The sequence below is a fragment of the Talpa occidentalis genome, unplaced genomic scaffold (assembly GCF_014898055.3).
Source record: "Talpa occidentalis isolate TD23 unplaced genomic scaffold, MPIMG_talOcc4v2.1 talOcc4.3, whole genome shotgun sequence".
In the NCBI taxonomy this organism is placed as follows: domain Eukaryota; kingdom Metazoa; phylum Chordata; class Mammalia; order Eulipotyphla; family Talpidae; genus Talpa; species Talpa occidentalis.
In genome coordinates, this window is record NW_023603184.1 from 11941508 (window position 1) to 11958770 (window position 17263).

The following is a 17263-nucleotide window of genomic DNA, read 5'->3' on the forward strand; positions in this document are numbered from 1 at the left end:
CATGGGGAAGGGGCAGGTGATACAGTAGTGCTGATATTTATTGCGCCCATATTATGTCCTAGATAGTTTTAAATAATTTATTTACATATACTGAATTACTTCATCCCTTCAACAACTCTATGAGACAGGCACCAATATTAACCCGGTGTTAATAAGAGATGACAACATCGCAGAAAGTCAGATGAAGAAATTTATCTACACTGATGCAGTTTATAAATGGGAAAAACTGGATTTGAAAACAACGTTCTGGTTTCAGGGCAGGTATCTATAAAAATCACCACCCTTACCACCTCCCTTGAGAGGTGAGTCATCTTGCAGCTGCCAGTGAAATCCTTTGGGCATCTCCTGCAAAGTGCCTGTAAATTCTTTAGACATTTGCATCCACTTAAACAGGGAATTCAAAATAGCTCTTTCCTGACAGCGCCAGCGAAAGGGATGTGTAGTGTAGCTGGCAGCAGTTTTAAAGAAGTGTTTGCTCATAGGCTTGACTCCATTGAACTGGTGGAAGAGGAAAGACAAGATGCTATGGGGGCGTACTACCGAGCCCTAAAACGCCCTGGGAAAGGAAGGTGGAGCTGGTAGGGGGGATTTAAGAATTCCAGCAGGTCAGTGATTGGAGTTTTCAGGAGAAAACTTGAATAGGGAAAACTTATAAAAACACAGCTTGAGATTTCTATTCTCGCGGCTACTCGACAGATCACAAACACACCCCCACACACACCCCTACACACACTCACATCACTCACTACAGCTCAGGCTTGCTGGCTGAGGGGTTCCCACGCGGGAACCCCAGGGGAGCTCGAGGCAAGCCCAGCCCCACAGCACAGGTTGCCCATTTAACCTGCCGGCGGCCGCGACGCAGCCTTGGAGGATCGCCGCCAGGGGGCGCGCGCGCCGGCTCGGCCGCTCTGTCTGCGGCCGCGGCCGCTCCCTGCCCCTCCGCCGCAGGCCGGCCGAGAAGGCGGAAGTAGAAGCGTCCGCCGCTGGGGCTTGGGCAGCCGGCGGCCCCGGGACGCGTCGGCGGCGGCCTTGGGGCCCGTAGACTGGCGTCGGGGCCGCCTCGGCCCGGAGCGCGGGGTGCGATCTCTTCCGACGCCGTGGCTGAGGGAGTCCTGCCCGGGTGGAGTCGGCGGCCAGCGCACCGGAGCGGTGAGTCCAGGGGTTCCCCGCGGCCGCGGCCTCTCTTTCCGCAGGTTGGAGACGCACCCCCTTTCTTGTGTCGCAGTTTGGGGGCGCCGAAGAGCCCCCTCTTTTCTCCTTTCCCACAGGTAGGGGTCGCCGCCCCCTCCCCTCTGCTCCACTGGCCCTCGGAGGACCCCCCCCCAACCCGGGCTGTCTTCAACGCCCCCCACCCCGACACCCCAACCCAGCCCAGCCCCGCGGAAATCCCGCGCCGGCTCCCCCGCCCCACTTCCCCTCACCCCACGTTCCCCCCTTCCCAGAAAAGGAAATTGCCTCCTGGATTTTCCCGGCCCTCGGAGGTGTTAGAAACTTTTTTAAAAAGTCCGCCCTGAATTTCCACCGATTTCCTCTGTCACCGTCCGGGGAAAGCTATTTTTGGGTTCCCGGTTGAACTCGAGAGAGGTTCAAACAAAAAGAAAGTGCAGATGACACGAACGTTTCCTCCCGCCCCTACACTCGGGAGTTCGAGCGCCGGTTCCAGACGCTCGGTTGATGAGGCTGTTCCTAGTATTTGGCCTTAGGGGAACTCCAGCCGAGAGTCAGGAGTGTCCTGAACGTGAATAGAAAGCACCTACTGGCGGCAGCTCGAGAGCGGGGGGTGTGCGTGCCGCTTCTGTTTCTCGGCAGAGCAACTCACTCACTGTCTTGCCACTCGGAAGCGAGGGAACAATGTAAAGAAATTCTAAGTGTTGGCCTCTCGAACCTGACCGCTGGCATTTTGTCCATTTCCTTGTGATTGCCAGGGGCCGTGGAAGGGACTTTTCTGAGTTTGAGTTTGGGGGTGGGGTAAGGATCGTCTGGCCTCTTTTGTGACTCAAGGAAGAAATGTGTTTCAGGCGCTTCTTGCCCATGTGATGAGCACAAGGATCGCATAGGACATTCAGGCCTCCGGGTACCCAACCCCACCCCACCCCCCCAAAAAAAAAGCAAAACCACACACAGACACACACACACATATCCTAGGATTTCATAATTGTGGCTTGAGGTCTTTTCTGTGATAAAGTGGGATAGGTAGTGCTCGTAAGTAATTGAGCGCTTGGCTTTGAAAGAAGTTTTTCAAATCTTGCCTTCTAAAGAACAGAATAGTGCCTGGGAGGAAGAAGGCCCCTGAAAGTTGTATTCAAAACAAAGTATACCAATGGAGGGTACTTGTGCAGGTTTTGGCGTCTATTGAATAGATTGAAATGTACTGAGGAATGGATTTTAAGGAGTCGGCAAATAGTTCCTGTTTCTCTGTACATATTGTTTTGTTTTCCATGGTTTAACTTTATGTGCATTATATATTTAACCAGGCAGAACTTGATTTGAGGTAGCACATTTCTCTCATTAGCATCTGTTAATCTTAGAGGAACAAGTGTTTGCACATCATCACCTTACTCTCTGCTCCCTCAAAACATTTAACAGTATATCTCTGAATTATAATATATACCCAGGTACTTCTTTATGGGTTTTTTATAAAAGATTTATTGATGCATACAGGAACTGGGGTGCAGGCCAGAGGTGTGGGAGGGTGAGAGGATTCACCAGAGACAGAATGGGGAACAGAATAGGCAGATTGACTGAAAACACTGCAGAGGGGAGCAGTGGGTGAGAGAGGAGAGTTCTGCTGCGCCATGTGGGTAGCTCCCTGGCTGGCCGGGGGATTGAACTCGTGTGGCAGAGGCTGCTGCTAACTTCATAGTGCTGTGCTTAACCCCTTGCACAACCAGGGAGGCCCTGCTTTATGGGTTTAAGCCATAATTTTTGACAAGACAATCCGTGGTATTTATTCGTTTTGCAATAAGAATAACAAGCTGGCAATGGTTACACCCTTCAACATGTAAAGGAGTGCTTACTATACTAGATTCACAACTCTGCAAAGGGAATTGTGGGCATGAAGCTCTTAACCTATAAGGTAAGTCAGAATTTAAACTTTGTTCCATCCCTTCTTATTAATTCATGTAGAAAGTCACATGAATTCTGCATATTAGTGGCAAAAAGTGGTGATAAGAAATGTTTATTTTACTGGTAAGAATATCTACTAACTCTTACTGATTGTAGCTTTTGTAAAGCCAAAGTTCTATCCCAGTCTAACTTGTAGCATCTCATGATGTGGATATCTGTAGCACATGAAGTTGAAAAGAATCCTGTGGTGGAGCATATTTTCTGCATGCAAGCTAGAGCTTTAGTCACAATCACACTGCCGCAAACATTTTTTGTCCATATTAACTAGCTATTTTTTTTTTTTATTTTTCAAAAAATATTAAAACTAAACAAATAAAAGATGTCGTTTTTCTCTGCTCATTCTTGGAGTTCTGTCAACCCAGCATAATAACATTTGACAGTTCCTGATTAATAGAAGCTGTGGTCTGCCTCTTCGTCTAGTGTAATAGAAGTAAAGGCAATGCACTTTTAGATGCAGCTTCATCCAAATGGCAGCATAGCATAGCACAGAGTACATAGGTGCTGAGTACAGATAGATGTGGGTTCTGATCCCAGCTCTCTTACATATTAGTTGGTTAATTCTCTACAAGTTATTTGACCTTTTTAAGTTCTATGGTTTTCTCTTGGGTAAAGTGGGGACAATACAACTAGTAAATAAAATTATTACGTAGAGTTGCACGTAATCATAACCCATTCTTACTTCCAGGCACAGTTCTGAGTGCTGTGTATGTATTAACACATTTAATCCTCTCAGTAATTTAAGATGTGGATTCTATCATTATCTTCATTTCCAGATAAGGAAACTGAAGCCCAGAAAGGTTACATAACTTGTCCAGGTCATGTACCAAGTGATGAAGAAAAGAGTTAAACCCCGTTCATCTATTACCAGCACCTAACCTCTTCACCACTTCATGGTACTGCGTCTCCACCCAGAGCAGTGCCTCATCCCTTTGTAGGTGCTCGTCAAATGGTAGGCAGACTCTTTTCGAGAAGAAAAAGATGCCTGTGGTGATAAAAAGATTTAGGGTGATTCTCTTATGCTGCTGTTTGGTATGGCGGGAGCCAGATTTTGTATATAAGAGCGAGATAGGCAGGGGGATAATTGTCCACTGTATTGCCAAAGGTTTACATTGTTTCTTGATTTGTATCTAGCATATATTAGGAATTTCCCTCAGTGTGTAATTACCTGCCATGGAGACCTAGCTGCATAGGCTGAGGATCACTTTCAGACAGCAGCTCCTCATAAGTACAAAATCTTTGAAAATTTTCTGTAAATATTAATACAACTAAGTGGTGATTTGCATGGATAAGCTATGATATGTGTGTGTGTGTGTGTTAAGGCATTTTTTTTCCTTGCTTTTTTACAGAGCAATTAAAAATCACATGACTATGAGTCTGCTAAATTGTGAAAACAGTTGTGGATCCAGCCAGTCTGAAAGCGACTGCTGTGCCACCATGGCCAGCTCCTGTAGCGCGGCAGCAAAAGATGACAGTGTGAGTGGAACTGCTAGCACGGGGAACCTCTCCAGCTCTTTTATGGAAGAGATCCAGGGATATGATGTGGAGTTTGACCCACCTCTGGAAAGCAAGTATGAATGCCCCATCTGCTTGATGGCATTACGGGAAGCCGTGCAAACACCATGTGGCCATAGGTTCTGCAAAGCCTGCATCATCAAATCAATCAGGTATGTGAGCACATGTGGAAACTGTGTCCTATAATAAAACCAAATACAGAAAACATTACTACCTAGCGCACAGGACATCCTATGTGTAGTATTATACATAAAAAACTACTTTGGGGAAAAGAACACTGGACAGAAGATTGAGAAATTTAGATTCTTATTCTCATTCTCGTTCCTACTGTGATATAAAAGGTAAATTCTGTCTCTCCCTGTTCCTGACCCTCAGATAGATAGATAAATAAATAAATAAATAAATAGCTACTTCTATTTAAAGCAATTCTGTTGCAGATTGGGGGAGAGAGGAGGTGGGGTTGTGAGTCTCTATACTTTAGCAAAATAATATAGAATGGACGTGTCTTAAATAATATGCTACTGGGCCTCCCCTGGTGGCGCAGTGGTTGAGCGCTGGGCTGCAAAGCTGCCCGCAGCCTCTGCAGCGTAGGTTCAATCCCCTGCCACTGGCGAGGGTCCCACATGGCACGCAGTCCTCTCCTGCTGCGCCCGCTGCTCCCTTCAGCAGTGTATTTCAGTCAATCTGCCTGTTCTATTCCCCACTCTGGCTCTGGTGAATTCTCTCACCCTCCTGCGCTTCTGACTATACCTAGTGCTTGAGTAAATAAATAATTAAAAAAAAAAATAATGATGCTACTAGAATCTCAACCATACAAAGAATGCTTACTTTTTAAATGATTAGTTACTCTGATCCCAGCCACAATAAAATCTGTTACCAGATGTGTGTTGATATCGTAAAATAAACAGTAGACTTAAAATACTAATTGATGACTCTGCCTTCATAATGTATTCAAAATCTAATCTCTTTTCAGTTCCTGTGCTTGCTACCACCCTGTTCCCAATCACCAGCTTTCAAAGACCACCCTGCTTCTGTCCTTTCCTTCTTCCAGGCTGTTCTTAATACAGCAGCAGGTAAACCTGGTAAAATAAGTAAGATGATGTCATCTCTGCTCAGAACATTGCAGCAGGTCATCTGGAAGCAGCAGCCATAGTCCTTTCTAAGGCCCTGTATGATAGATTCATAATTCATTTTCTCCTCTCTCTCCCTCTGCTTTCTTCTTCCTCTCAATCCACTCATTGCTGTTCCTTGAACATGTCACACATGCTTCTGCTTTTGGCTTTAGCTATTCTCTGCTTAGAAAACTATTACTCAGCTATCTGCTTGACCAATTCCCTTTACTCCAGTGTGCTTCATAGGACTTGGCTATTCTGTTTATACCACAGCATGCCTCCCTCCAATATCCCCAGTCTGTTTTCTTACTTTTCTTCTTTTCCTTAGCAGTTATCACCATCTAAAATATCAGATAATTTGTGTGCATAGTGTGTGCATATTGCCCAACTGGAAGATAAGCTCTTTAAGAGCAAGGGTTGAAATCTAGTTTTATTTCTTGGTATTTCCTAAGCTACAGAAAGAGTGCCTGCCACACAGTAGGTTCTCTGTAAGTCACATAGTTCTGCAAATGATTTATATTCATCTCCTAAGAAATAGATATATTTTGTTATAATCCAAAAGTAAATGAGAATATCTTTAGATGACTAAGGAGTTCTATACAGAAAAAAATAAGTAGGGGGAGATGAGGGGGAATTTTATTTTCTTAAGTATTATGTTGCTGTAATCACTCTTAAGTAGATTAAGCTGGCTATTCACTAGTCTTGTAATTTTTTTCTCTTTCAACTTTTAAATCAACTTTTCTGTAAAACTTGAATTTAGGGTGAAATTGTCCATACTCAGAACTTAAGTTGCAAAGGAGCATGTCTCTTGTTTCAATTTTTTTGAAAAATTTATGCCCAGTGTAGAATTGGCAAGATCTCTTGAGAGCAGATTTTCTCAAACTCCCAACTATTAACATTAGGGGCAAGGTACTTCTCTTCTTTTTTTTTTTTTTTTCTGTTTTTTTTTTGTTTTGTTTTGTTTTTTTTTTTGGTTGAAATCTATCCTTCAGTCTAAAGTCCCATAGTTTCTGATAGGTAACCAGTATGGTGCTGGTTGTATTAATTTCATTAAAGAACTGTTGATGCCGCAACTGTGTTGCGCGATAATTTAACAGCATCTTGGGCCTCTGCTCAGGAGATACTAGCGCCCAATTTTGAGACCTAGATTGTCTCTAGATATTGCCAATGTCACCTGTATGGCAAAAACGTGCCCCAGTTGAGACCACTGGTTTAGGGTATACAGGTAAGCAATATTAAAGGCTTCATTTTTTTCCCTGTTTATATGTTTTCATTTAAATTGCATTTAGGTAAAAATCTACCATATTATAGATTGTTGATTTTCCTGTAGGTAGAAATATACAGTATTTTACTAAGTATCACCCATACCCAGGAAGGTGGCTAATCTTTAGCAGTTTTTTAATAGCAAGATAGAAACAAAAGTAGTAGGGCAGTGGTCTGAAAAGGAAGTAAAACCCACAAAAGGAAGTCTGAGACTTTTTTTTTCCTTGTCCGCTTCTAAAGCTAGAGGTGACCACTTTGACGCTGTTATTAAAGGAACAGCTCTGAAATTTCTCATTGGTTTAAGCCATTCAGACTCAAAACATACCTTAATTCCTTTTTTTTCCCCCTAGATTGATTGTTAATGCTATGGGTAATGTTTTCTGATTTACTTTTTAAGAGTCCTCTTATTTTCTTAGACATCCGTCACTTAGATATTTCTCTACATATTTTATGGCTTTCTAAGCTTCTCAGAAATATTTGACTATAAAAATAGCATTATACCAAAAAAAAGGCATTATGAAAGATGTGAGAGGCCTTATGAAGATTGACTGTTATTCATCAGTATTGCTTACAAGATATTTGATGGCAGACCCCATATTTTAGCATGTTTTTGCATACTATAGCAACTAGCAGTTGGTTTATACATAGCAAGTACTCAGCAAATGTTTGAGTGATTGATTAATGTTCCTATAGCCTACCCAACCTGCTCACTCATTCTGTGAGTGAAGATTGAGACATCCCAAAAAGTTATAGGGGAATGACAGACACCTACACATCCTGGGGTTGGTTTTTCACAGCAGAAGATGGAGTAAACCCATTGGGAAGAAGGACATAAAGACCCTTCAATTGCCTACTACTTTGTACCCTATATGTTAAAATAAAGGAAACCTTTTGTTCCTTATGAACCAGAATGTTGTAATGACTGTTCGGAGTACACCTTAAAATGGGGCCTCATAGGGGTACTGCTGATTGGTTTAATTTTTACTTATGACTGTGCAAGACACTAGAGATATGTTGTTACTGTAAGCAGCATACTTAATTCTATATCAGTAGGATCTTGTATAGAACAGAGACTTGGTAGGCTGCCAAAATCCCCTTTACTTTCAACTCATTTTACTTTCAACTCATTTTATGCTAGTCAAAGTAAGATTTTATAAACTAACTTTTCTCATTTATTCTTTTGGTTGAAATCTATCCCACAAACTAAAGTCCCATAGTTTTTGATGGTAATCAATATAGTATTAGTTATATTCATTTCATAAAAGAATTGTTCATAAACCATTCATAGGACAGCTTTTTTTGGTGATACTCTGCAATATAATGATTAGAGTTTTCCATAGGAAATAATAAATGGAAATTTTATATGTGGTGACTTGTTTGGACTTTTTAATATGAACGTTTACAAATGTGTATTTTTGTTTTGTTTAGAGATGCGGGTCACAAATGTCCAGTCGATAATGAAATGCTGCTGGAAAAGCATCTGTTTCCTGACAATTTTGCAAAACGAGAGATTCTTTCTCTGATGGTGAAATGTCCAAATGAAGGTTGTTTGCATAAGATGGAACTGAGGCACCTTGAGGTATCAAAGTTATTTTCTAGCCATTAGCAAATATGCAAAGCAGTTCTAAAGAATAGGGACTTTGTTGTGTCCATCCATGTGTTGCCCCAGTACCTTGCATATACTGATTGATAAATTCTTGTGAATTAATACCAACCCTTTTATTATTGAATATAAAGTAGAAACCAGAAATGTCTTATTCCATCTAGTCTGACTGCTCCAGTGATAATAAAAAAGAAATCATTATTCTTTAAGTTTTTTGGTAAGTAAAACTAAGCATTTTCAACACAAGTTCACATTTTAACCCAGTAATTTCATTTCTCTCATTTTGAAATAAGCAGCAGGACCACTCTACGGAGCCATCGCCTCAGTGCCATTATGCTTGTTTCTGTTTTTCTACACTGAAGTAATCAATTAAAAGAATTTGCTTTTAATCAGTTCTTAGCTGGGTTTTACAGGAAATTAAATATTGTTTATGTTGTATTTGAAATTCACTGTTTAGGACATATTTATAATTTGCCCCCTTAGCTCCTTTTGAAGAAGTGTCCTTTTAATACAATAGTAAATTGAAAATTAGAAAAATATGACCTCTTTCTAACTCCCTTCCCTAATTGCACTCGAGGATTCACATTCTATGTATAAACTTGCAATTTACAACCATTACCTGAAAGATGGTGGTTCCTTGGTGGGACTAGACAAAGTTGGTTCAGTAGCCAGCTCTCTGAAAGAGAATACCATGTTTTTAGAAGAGATTAAGAGATGTCTAAAGGATTAGCAAATACTAATTTTTTTTTTTTTCTTATTGTAGGATCATCAAGCACATTGTGAGTTTGCTCTTATGGATTGTCCCCAGTGCCAGCGTCCCTTCCCAAGATACCAATACCATATGCATTTTCTCAACGAGTGCCCAAGGAGACAGGTTTCTTGTGTAAATTGTGCTATGTCGATGGCATTTGAAGAGAAAGAGGTATGTATTAACTTGGATTTGTTAATTCCATGATTTCTTAGAACAGTTTTTAAATCACATTTGAGGTGGTTAGCAGTGGATGAGGATGTTACTCCAGCTCTGGGTCTGTGGTATCAATTGTTGGAAAATTGATTGTTTTTTAAAGATTTATTTATTTATGCATGCAAGAGCTAGGGTACAGGCCAGAAGTTGGGGGTGATTCACCAGAGACAGAGCGGGGAACAGAACAGGCAGACTGATGAAATGCATTGCTGAGGGGAGCAGTGGTCGAGCCGGGAGAGGTCTGCTGTGCCATATGGGTTGTTACCTGACCTGCCGAGACTCGAACTCATGCTGCAGAGGCTGCAGATAGCTTCATAGGTTGCGTCTTAACCCCTTGCGCCACCAGAGAGGCCGTGGAAAATTGATTTTTAAGCAAGTTCACTAAACCATTTTAGTAAATTAAGTGTAGGATCTATATTTGCAAATCTTTCTTAGAAAATATACTACTTGCTACTGCAGTAGACCTCCAAGTAATAAAAGCCCCTAGGATTTCCTGTGGCTTTTAATGAGCAATCTTGGATTGGAGAAAAACAAGTAGAATGATTCCTAGATAAGACTTGTACTCTTTTCCTTGAAAAAGAGAATGAGCTGTTAAAACTTTTATAGAGAAGCAATTAAATCCCACAAAGTGTATTCCTTTGTTGATAATCCATCAGACTATACACATGCGACGGATTCACTTTTTTTTCCTGCCGCTTGTGTGTGTGTATAGTTCAATTAAACATTTACCTTTAAAACGAAACTTCATATAAACTTTAAAGCAAACCCTTGAGAGCTGACCACAGATCTGGGGGTGGAAAGGGAGGGGTGAAAGCAGGACTGGGGGTAGGAAGGAGGGAGAGTCCAGTAAACTGTAATAGAGGCCTCTGGGTACTTTGGTGGTGAGAGAGCTACCACACCTGGCCACACCTGCGGAGAGAAATCCTGTGCTGTCAAAAAATTAAGGATACAAAAAAATGGCACTTAATTTCATGTAGGTATTGTGGCTGAGCAAGCACTGAGAGCCTCATTCTGAATCCCCAGCCTCTGTTCTCTTTACTAAAATAGTCTACATTTATTTATGTTCTTTTGTAACTATTAAATATTTCCTTAAACATGTTTTTTACAAATATCTTGGTAATCTTTCCTAATTTCTTATGAGATCAAGCAAATTGTACTTAAGTTGATGAAATGTTCAAAAAAAAAGTCTGCTAACCTGCTTAGAATGTAGAGAACTCTGAGGCATAAGTAGGGCAAATTGATGTAAATTTCAGTAAATTAAATGGACTTAACCTGGAATGTTACTTGTTTCTCAGCGCGATAAAACTAAATTCATTGTGGCCTCGAAAACAGGGCTCACCCTTCCATGCCCTATGAAAACCTGGGCATTGAAGCCCCCTGCCCCAATTATACTTTTGTTCTTTAGCCCTCCTGATAAGAATTTAACTAAATCGTCATGGATACTGTTGGAAATTTTTAAAGGAGTGCCTTTGGACAATGCTAATATTGGTAGATGATGTTCAAACTAGTCATAGATGCTGTGTTTCAGATTTAGTGATTTAAGAGCTTCTCTTTTGTGTGATTAGCAAATTCTTTTAAAGAACAGAAAGGTGAGATGAATCTTTTTACTACACAAAGGGAGAGAAAACAACCTTTACATTCTTACATTTTTGTTTTACAAACCTATGTCATTAATTTGTTCACTATTACATAGTGAGAAAGATCACTTTTTATAAAAATAGTTTGCTCTTTTTTAGATTTTTCTCATGCTTTTCTTTCTCTAATAAAATACAGATCCATGATAAGAGCTGTCCTTTGGCAAATGTCATCTGTGAATACTGCAATACCATGCTCATCAGAGAACAGGTATAATGATTCCCTCTTATAAATTAACATTTCTACAAATAAATGGATTAGATTTTTTTTAATTTTAAACAATTCTTTTTTTTAAAAAAAGATTTATCTATTTTTTATTTATACATACAAGAACTGGGGTACAGGCCAGATGTGTGGGAGGGTGAGAGGACTCACCAGAGAGAGCAGGGAACAGAACAGGTAGACTGACTGAAATACACTGCTGAGAGGAGCAGCGGGAAAGACAGGAGAGGTCTGCTGCGCCATGTGGGTATCTCCCTGGGCGGCTGGGATCAAACCTGTGCTGCAGAGGCTGCACAGCTTCACAGTGTTGCACTTAACCGCCTGTGCCACCAGGGAGGCCCAAATGAATTAGATTTTTTAGTTGAAATTTTAAATCAGTAAGGCAAAATAAATATGGATTTAAGAAGTGTTAGTACTTTGTGGATATTTTTCATGTAAGTTAGCATAATAAATACTTCCAGTAAGAACAAAATACTCAGCCCCTTTCTAAGTAGTTAAAATTCCTAAGCCAATAACATTATTCCTGTATTTAAAATATGTATAAAAATTTGAAACAAAACCGGATAATTCTGAGGTAAAAATAATCAAAAATTCCCATTTAAAGAAAAAAATTCTTCAAAAAATACGTATGCACACACTGTGAAACAAGGATCTCAGGTGACCAGAGACCAGCTGGAGGAGTAAGAGAATGGTGGAGTTGAAGAGTTGAACAAAGGAATTCTCTTTAGTAGGAGAGCATTATTTGTTAGTTCTCACTCCAGACAGACATTGGGAGATTGAGGTTTCTAGGATCTGTAGCCACTCTATTCAGTTGTCCTGTAGGCCACTGATGGGGTATCATCAGAAGTAGTACTTACGAGAAAATTACACATTTTTATTATTAACAGAGAAAGGAAAATTCCATCTGATTGCTATCTTTTGACATTTGGGGAGTTTACCCACAAAATTTGAATATTAGTCACTAAATATTTATACACCCATGAACTCTGCAGACCCAGAGATCATAATTGATTACCTAAGTCGAAGCAAGCAAAACCTCTAACTGGGTTAAACTTTTCCATTTGTCTGTTAACAGAGTCCTTTAGTTTTTTTCCAACAAAGCTTTAGTTTGAAAGCATTAAACTTCTGTTTATGAAGTCTCACCTCTTTGGTTTTCTTTTGTTTCCTATTTTAATATTTAAAGAAAACTATATAAAACATTTAAAACCCAGCAAAAATAATCTAGGAAAACACCTAGGTTAGGAGTCAGAAAACCTAGGTTTTAATCCTGGCAGTGCCAGCTACTTGCCCCACCATCTTTGACAAGAAAGTCAGTATTCTAGATCAGGAGTTGATGAATCAGTCTATCAGCTAGGTCTGGCCCCCATCTGTTTCTGTATATATTTTATTGGAATACAGCCTATGCCTGCATGTCTGTGTGTTTATGGCTGGATTTGTACCACACTGGTAGAGTTGAGAGTTTGGGACAGAGTCCATAAGGCCCACAGAATTGAGAATTTGTACAGTCTCACTCTTGGCAAATATTTTGCTGATGATGTCCTGGATTATACAAAATGAAGGATTGGGAAAAGAGTTCTTTAAGGTTATTTCTGCTTTAATTACCTGACTATATAAGTCTAAAAGGAATTTGGCACCACTTTTCAAGAATATTATCCTGCATACTGGATTTCAACCTTAAAGAATGAGTTTTAGAGTTCCCTTAAAGAATGAGTTTTAGAGACTCCTTAAAATACCTTCTGACATCTGAGTCAGTCCAGTATAGCCAAAAGACACTGAGATTAATAAAAAGTAAGTTTTCTGAAAGGTGGTCATGAAGGAAATAATGGGTATTACTCAGTGGCGTTATACAGTTGACTGTATAACGGCCTGGACCACACCTGGTTTAGTTTTTACGTGTAGTTCACATCAGAAGGTACTTTTTCTCTGAAATGCCACTAGAGGGTGCCAATTCTCAGCAATAGGAACAATTTTATTTTCTTGACTTGAGTGATTGATTTGGGGTTATTTCCTTTCATTATGACTTTTGAAAGTATTTTAATCTTTGTAGACTATACAGTTTTTGTTGCAACTGTTTAACTCTGCCATTGTAATACAAAAGCAGCCACGGAAAATACCTGATTTTGTTTAAATGAAATATAAGGAAATCTTTCAAGTGTGATTTCATCAAACCAGAGCATGATGTGCAAAGAAAAAAATTTTTCAGCCTTTGCTTTGTTTTTCAGATGCCTAATCATTATGACTTAGATTGTCCTACTGCCCCAATTCCATGCACATTCAGTGCTTTTGGTTGCCGTGAAAAGGTAAGGAATTTTTTTTTTTTTTTTTTTTTTTTTAGTTTTTGAGTCTAGATTAAGAACATTCAGTTGGATAATGTAGTGGAGAACAGCAGTGGGAATAGAGGTGACTGACAGGTGTGTTATATACATGATCTTAAGCTCTAAAGAGAAATCAGAAGTTGGACTATTGATTTAGAGAAGTAGTTGGTGATGATAATAGAAGTGATTGAGGTCACATAGAAACAGAGTGAGTGTGTCTAGGAAAGGGAAGTAGACCAGGAAAAGAGGCTTCTTTATCTGGCTTTTTTTGTTTTTTTTTTTTTTTTACCATGAGCATGCATTTAACAACTTAAATAGTTTTATAATTGTTAGTATCATAAATGTTTTTTCTTATAACAATAAGGATATTCTCGATAACCTGAGAAGAGTATGATGACAGGAAAGAAAGGGAGAAAATGGTATTAGCTAGAGGGAGTTACACAAGATCTCTAGAGACATTTACCCTCTTTAATAATGAGAAAGACTATAATAATTCTGAGGGAAAGGGTTAGGAGACTGAAGACAAAGAAGAAATGGGGTAACTGAAGAAACTCTTTGAAGGGTTGGAAGGAGTGGGTGCCCGTCAGAGCCCTGATGAAGCAGTAATCTGGATGAGAGGAGAGTCATCTCTGAGTCAGAAGAGAATGGGTGTAGATCCTGATACTTTCGCAGGTGGAAGGAAATAGGTGAAAACAAAGTATTCAGTGGACAGCTTCACTTTTCCTTTGACTTAAGAGGCAAGATCATCTCATTGGTTTGAGAATCTGATGAGGACAAAAGAGGTTGTAGGGGATTGAAGGAAGTCATGGCATTTCCTAGAACACTTAACTGGCTTGGCCAGGGTCCCTCTCCTAGCTCTCACAGTATTTCTCTCCAGCCTAAGGCTCATGCTTGATTTTCAGATGCAGAGGAATCACTTGGCGCGCCACCTGCAGGAGCATACCCAGTCTCACATGAGAATGTTGGCCCAGGCTGTTCAAAATTTAAACCTTAATTTAGCTCCCGTGCATCCACGTGAAATGCTTCCATATGATTCTTCCTCTCCATCCCGGGTTTCCTCTGGGTGTCATACAGAGGTCCAGAATTTCCAAGAAACCATTCAACAGCTAGAGGGTCGCCTCGTAAGACAAGACCATCAAATCCGAGAGCTGACTGCTAAAATGGAAACTCACAGCATCTATGTAAGTGATATCAAAAGAACTATTCGTACCCTTGAGGACAAAGTGGCTGAAATAGAAGCACAGCAGTGCAATGGGATTTACATCTGGAAAATTGGCAACTTTGGGATGCACTTGAAATCTCAAGAAGAGGAGAAAGCTGTTGTCATTCATAGCCCTGGATTCTACACAGGCAAACCTGGATACAAACTGTGCATGCGCCTGCACCTTCAGTTACCCAGTGCCCAGCGATGTGCCAATTATATATCCCTCTTTGTCCACACAATGCAGGGAGAGTATGACAGCCTCCTTCCTTGGCCCTTCCAGGGTACAATACGCCTTACAATTCTTGATCAGTCAGAAGGACCTCTAAGGCAAAACCATGAAGAGATAATGGATGCCAAACCAGAGCTGCTTGCCTTCCAGAGACCCACAATCCCACGGAACCCAAAAGGTTTTGGCTATGTGACTTTTATGCATCTGGAAGCCCTGAGACAGAGAACCTTCATTAAGGATGATACGTTATTAGTACGATGTGAGGTCTCTACCCGCGTTGACATTGGTAGTCTTAGAAGGGAGGGTTTCCAGCCACGAAGTACTGATGCGGGGGTATAGCACCCCTCACTTGTTCAGAAAAGCCCACAGCAAAGCACCCTGTCTGGAAAAAACAGCACCTTCCCTTGCCATGTTCTCAGTGATCATATGTAATCAAAAAAAGCAGTGGGAAAGAAGTCATACCTACCCACGAATGTTGTTAGTGAGTTCGCTTACCACTACTTGTTTTAAATATCTGAGGCAGTTTTTTTCTTGGGAATCTACATGTTCCATACTTTTTTTCAAAATTGTTACAACTGAAGTGCCTGTGGCATACTGCAGCAGCCTTTGTCAGCCAGTACACCTTAGTCATACTCCCACGGGCTTTTGGCTCCAGTGCGTGTCATTGTGCAAAAGTCCAGGGTTGGAGTAGTAAAATGCAAACCTTTACATGGTAATGGACTTTCTTAAAACTTCATTTTATTTTTATAGTATATGTAATGTTATTAAACCGGAGAATCACTACTGCCTCGTGCTGGTGCCAGCGACAAGAGTTTCTACTCTAGAGTTGAGTTCTCATTTTATTTGACCTCCTATAAATTTCAGAGCATTTGAACCTTAATCCTTGGAAAGCGTAAGTTCTCAGTCTCCCCCTTACCCCTCAGGGGTATTGCTAAGGATAGTCAGGGACTAGTTAAAGCACTAAATATAGCTTATTTAGTGTGATCATGTTGTCTGTCTTAAGTATTAAATTGAGCCACTGTCCTTCCTTGAGGCTACAAAGTAGCATCTTCTCCAGAATTTAGAATGCTAAGAACTGTGCCGCAACCAACTGCTCAGTGTTATAAGTCCTTTTTTTTTCCCCCGCCCCCACCTTATAAGTCCTTTCTTGTCTATTGAATGCAGAGAGTTCCACAGCCCTGCACCTGTTCTCTGCTGCTGAATGCTTCTGGGGCGAGGAGATGCATAATCACCAATATGAAAATTAAAAATGACTCCACTAGTCAACCAAGGTGGCATCTCTTTGGCGGTGACAAAAGCTATATGAACCAAAAATTTTTTAGCTTTCAAACATCCTCTGGTTTAGTTCAAATCAAAGGAGCAGAATCTGTATGCTAAAAGCACAATTTCTTAATATTCAGTAAAATATTCTCAATACTCGGTAAATATCTCAGCAGAAGATGTAGCTGAGGACTCAGCTGAGTAGGTTGCTTTAGTCCAATGGATCATAGCAGGTTCTGAGGAAAGACCTATGGAAGTGACTAATACTCCTCAAAAGGAGAGAGAACTTTTGTGCCATTTGATATTTGTTAAGCCTATGGCTGTTAAATAGTCCGGTGAAATCTAGTTCTCAGGGAGGAGTCCCGCAGCTCCTACAGGCTCATCATAGGAACCTAAGAGAACCTGTACACTATGCCATTTAGCAAGACTGTGTTTGAGTTGTCTGGTCACCAGAGATATTTATCCACAGAGAGGCCGAGTTGAAGATCCTGACAAGCGGTCAAGACCAGCCTTAATTTCAAGAGGAAGCCAGAAGGATGGTTCAGTTCCAGGCAGACCCAGCGATGTCACTTTGGCTTTTGTCTCCCGCTGCAGCCCACGTGTAGACTCCTGCTCTGGTGGGTTTATGTTATGAAGTGAAAATAAAGATCATGAAAATAGAGATCCTGTTTCCCAGCGCCACCAGCAGCACCACGTGCTGGACGCTCGTTCTGGGTTGGCTTCTTGGCAGCTTGGGTCCCTTGGCTACTGTGCTTTCCAGCTGGCCCCAAGAATCATTGCAGCACCCCCTCTGGGTAGAGGACCTGCCCCACTGCTGT

General features: G+C 40.9%; 1 protein-coding gene across 2 annotated transcripts; it reads left to right on the top strand.

The window, feature by feature from the left end:
- Positions 1-1034: 1034 nt before the first annotated feature.
- On the top strand, positions 1035-16957 carry TRAF6 (TNF receptor associated factor 6). Of its 2 annotated transcripts, XR_008553457.1 has the most exons (8): positions 1035-1149; positions 4473-4790; positions 8442-8592; positions 9380-9538; positions 11354-11425; positions 13660-13737; positions 14655-16010; positions 16915-16954. XR_008553457.1 is itself a non-coding variant. In XM_037522446.2 (7 exons), exons 2-7 carry the CDS (start codon positions 4489-4491, stop codon positions 15522-15524), a joined length of 1632 nt encoding a protein of 543 aa, XP_037378343.1. In that variant the 5' UTR covers positions 1035-1149; positions 4473-4488; the 3' UTR covers positions 15525-16957. The 2 variants fall into 2 exon arrangements, 1 of the variants encoding a protein (XP_037378343.1); XM_037522446.2 differs by having other exon boundaries at positions 14655-16957.
- The last annotated feature ends 306 nt before the right edge of the window (positions 16958-17263 follow it).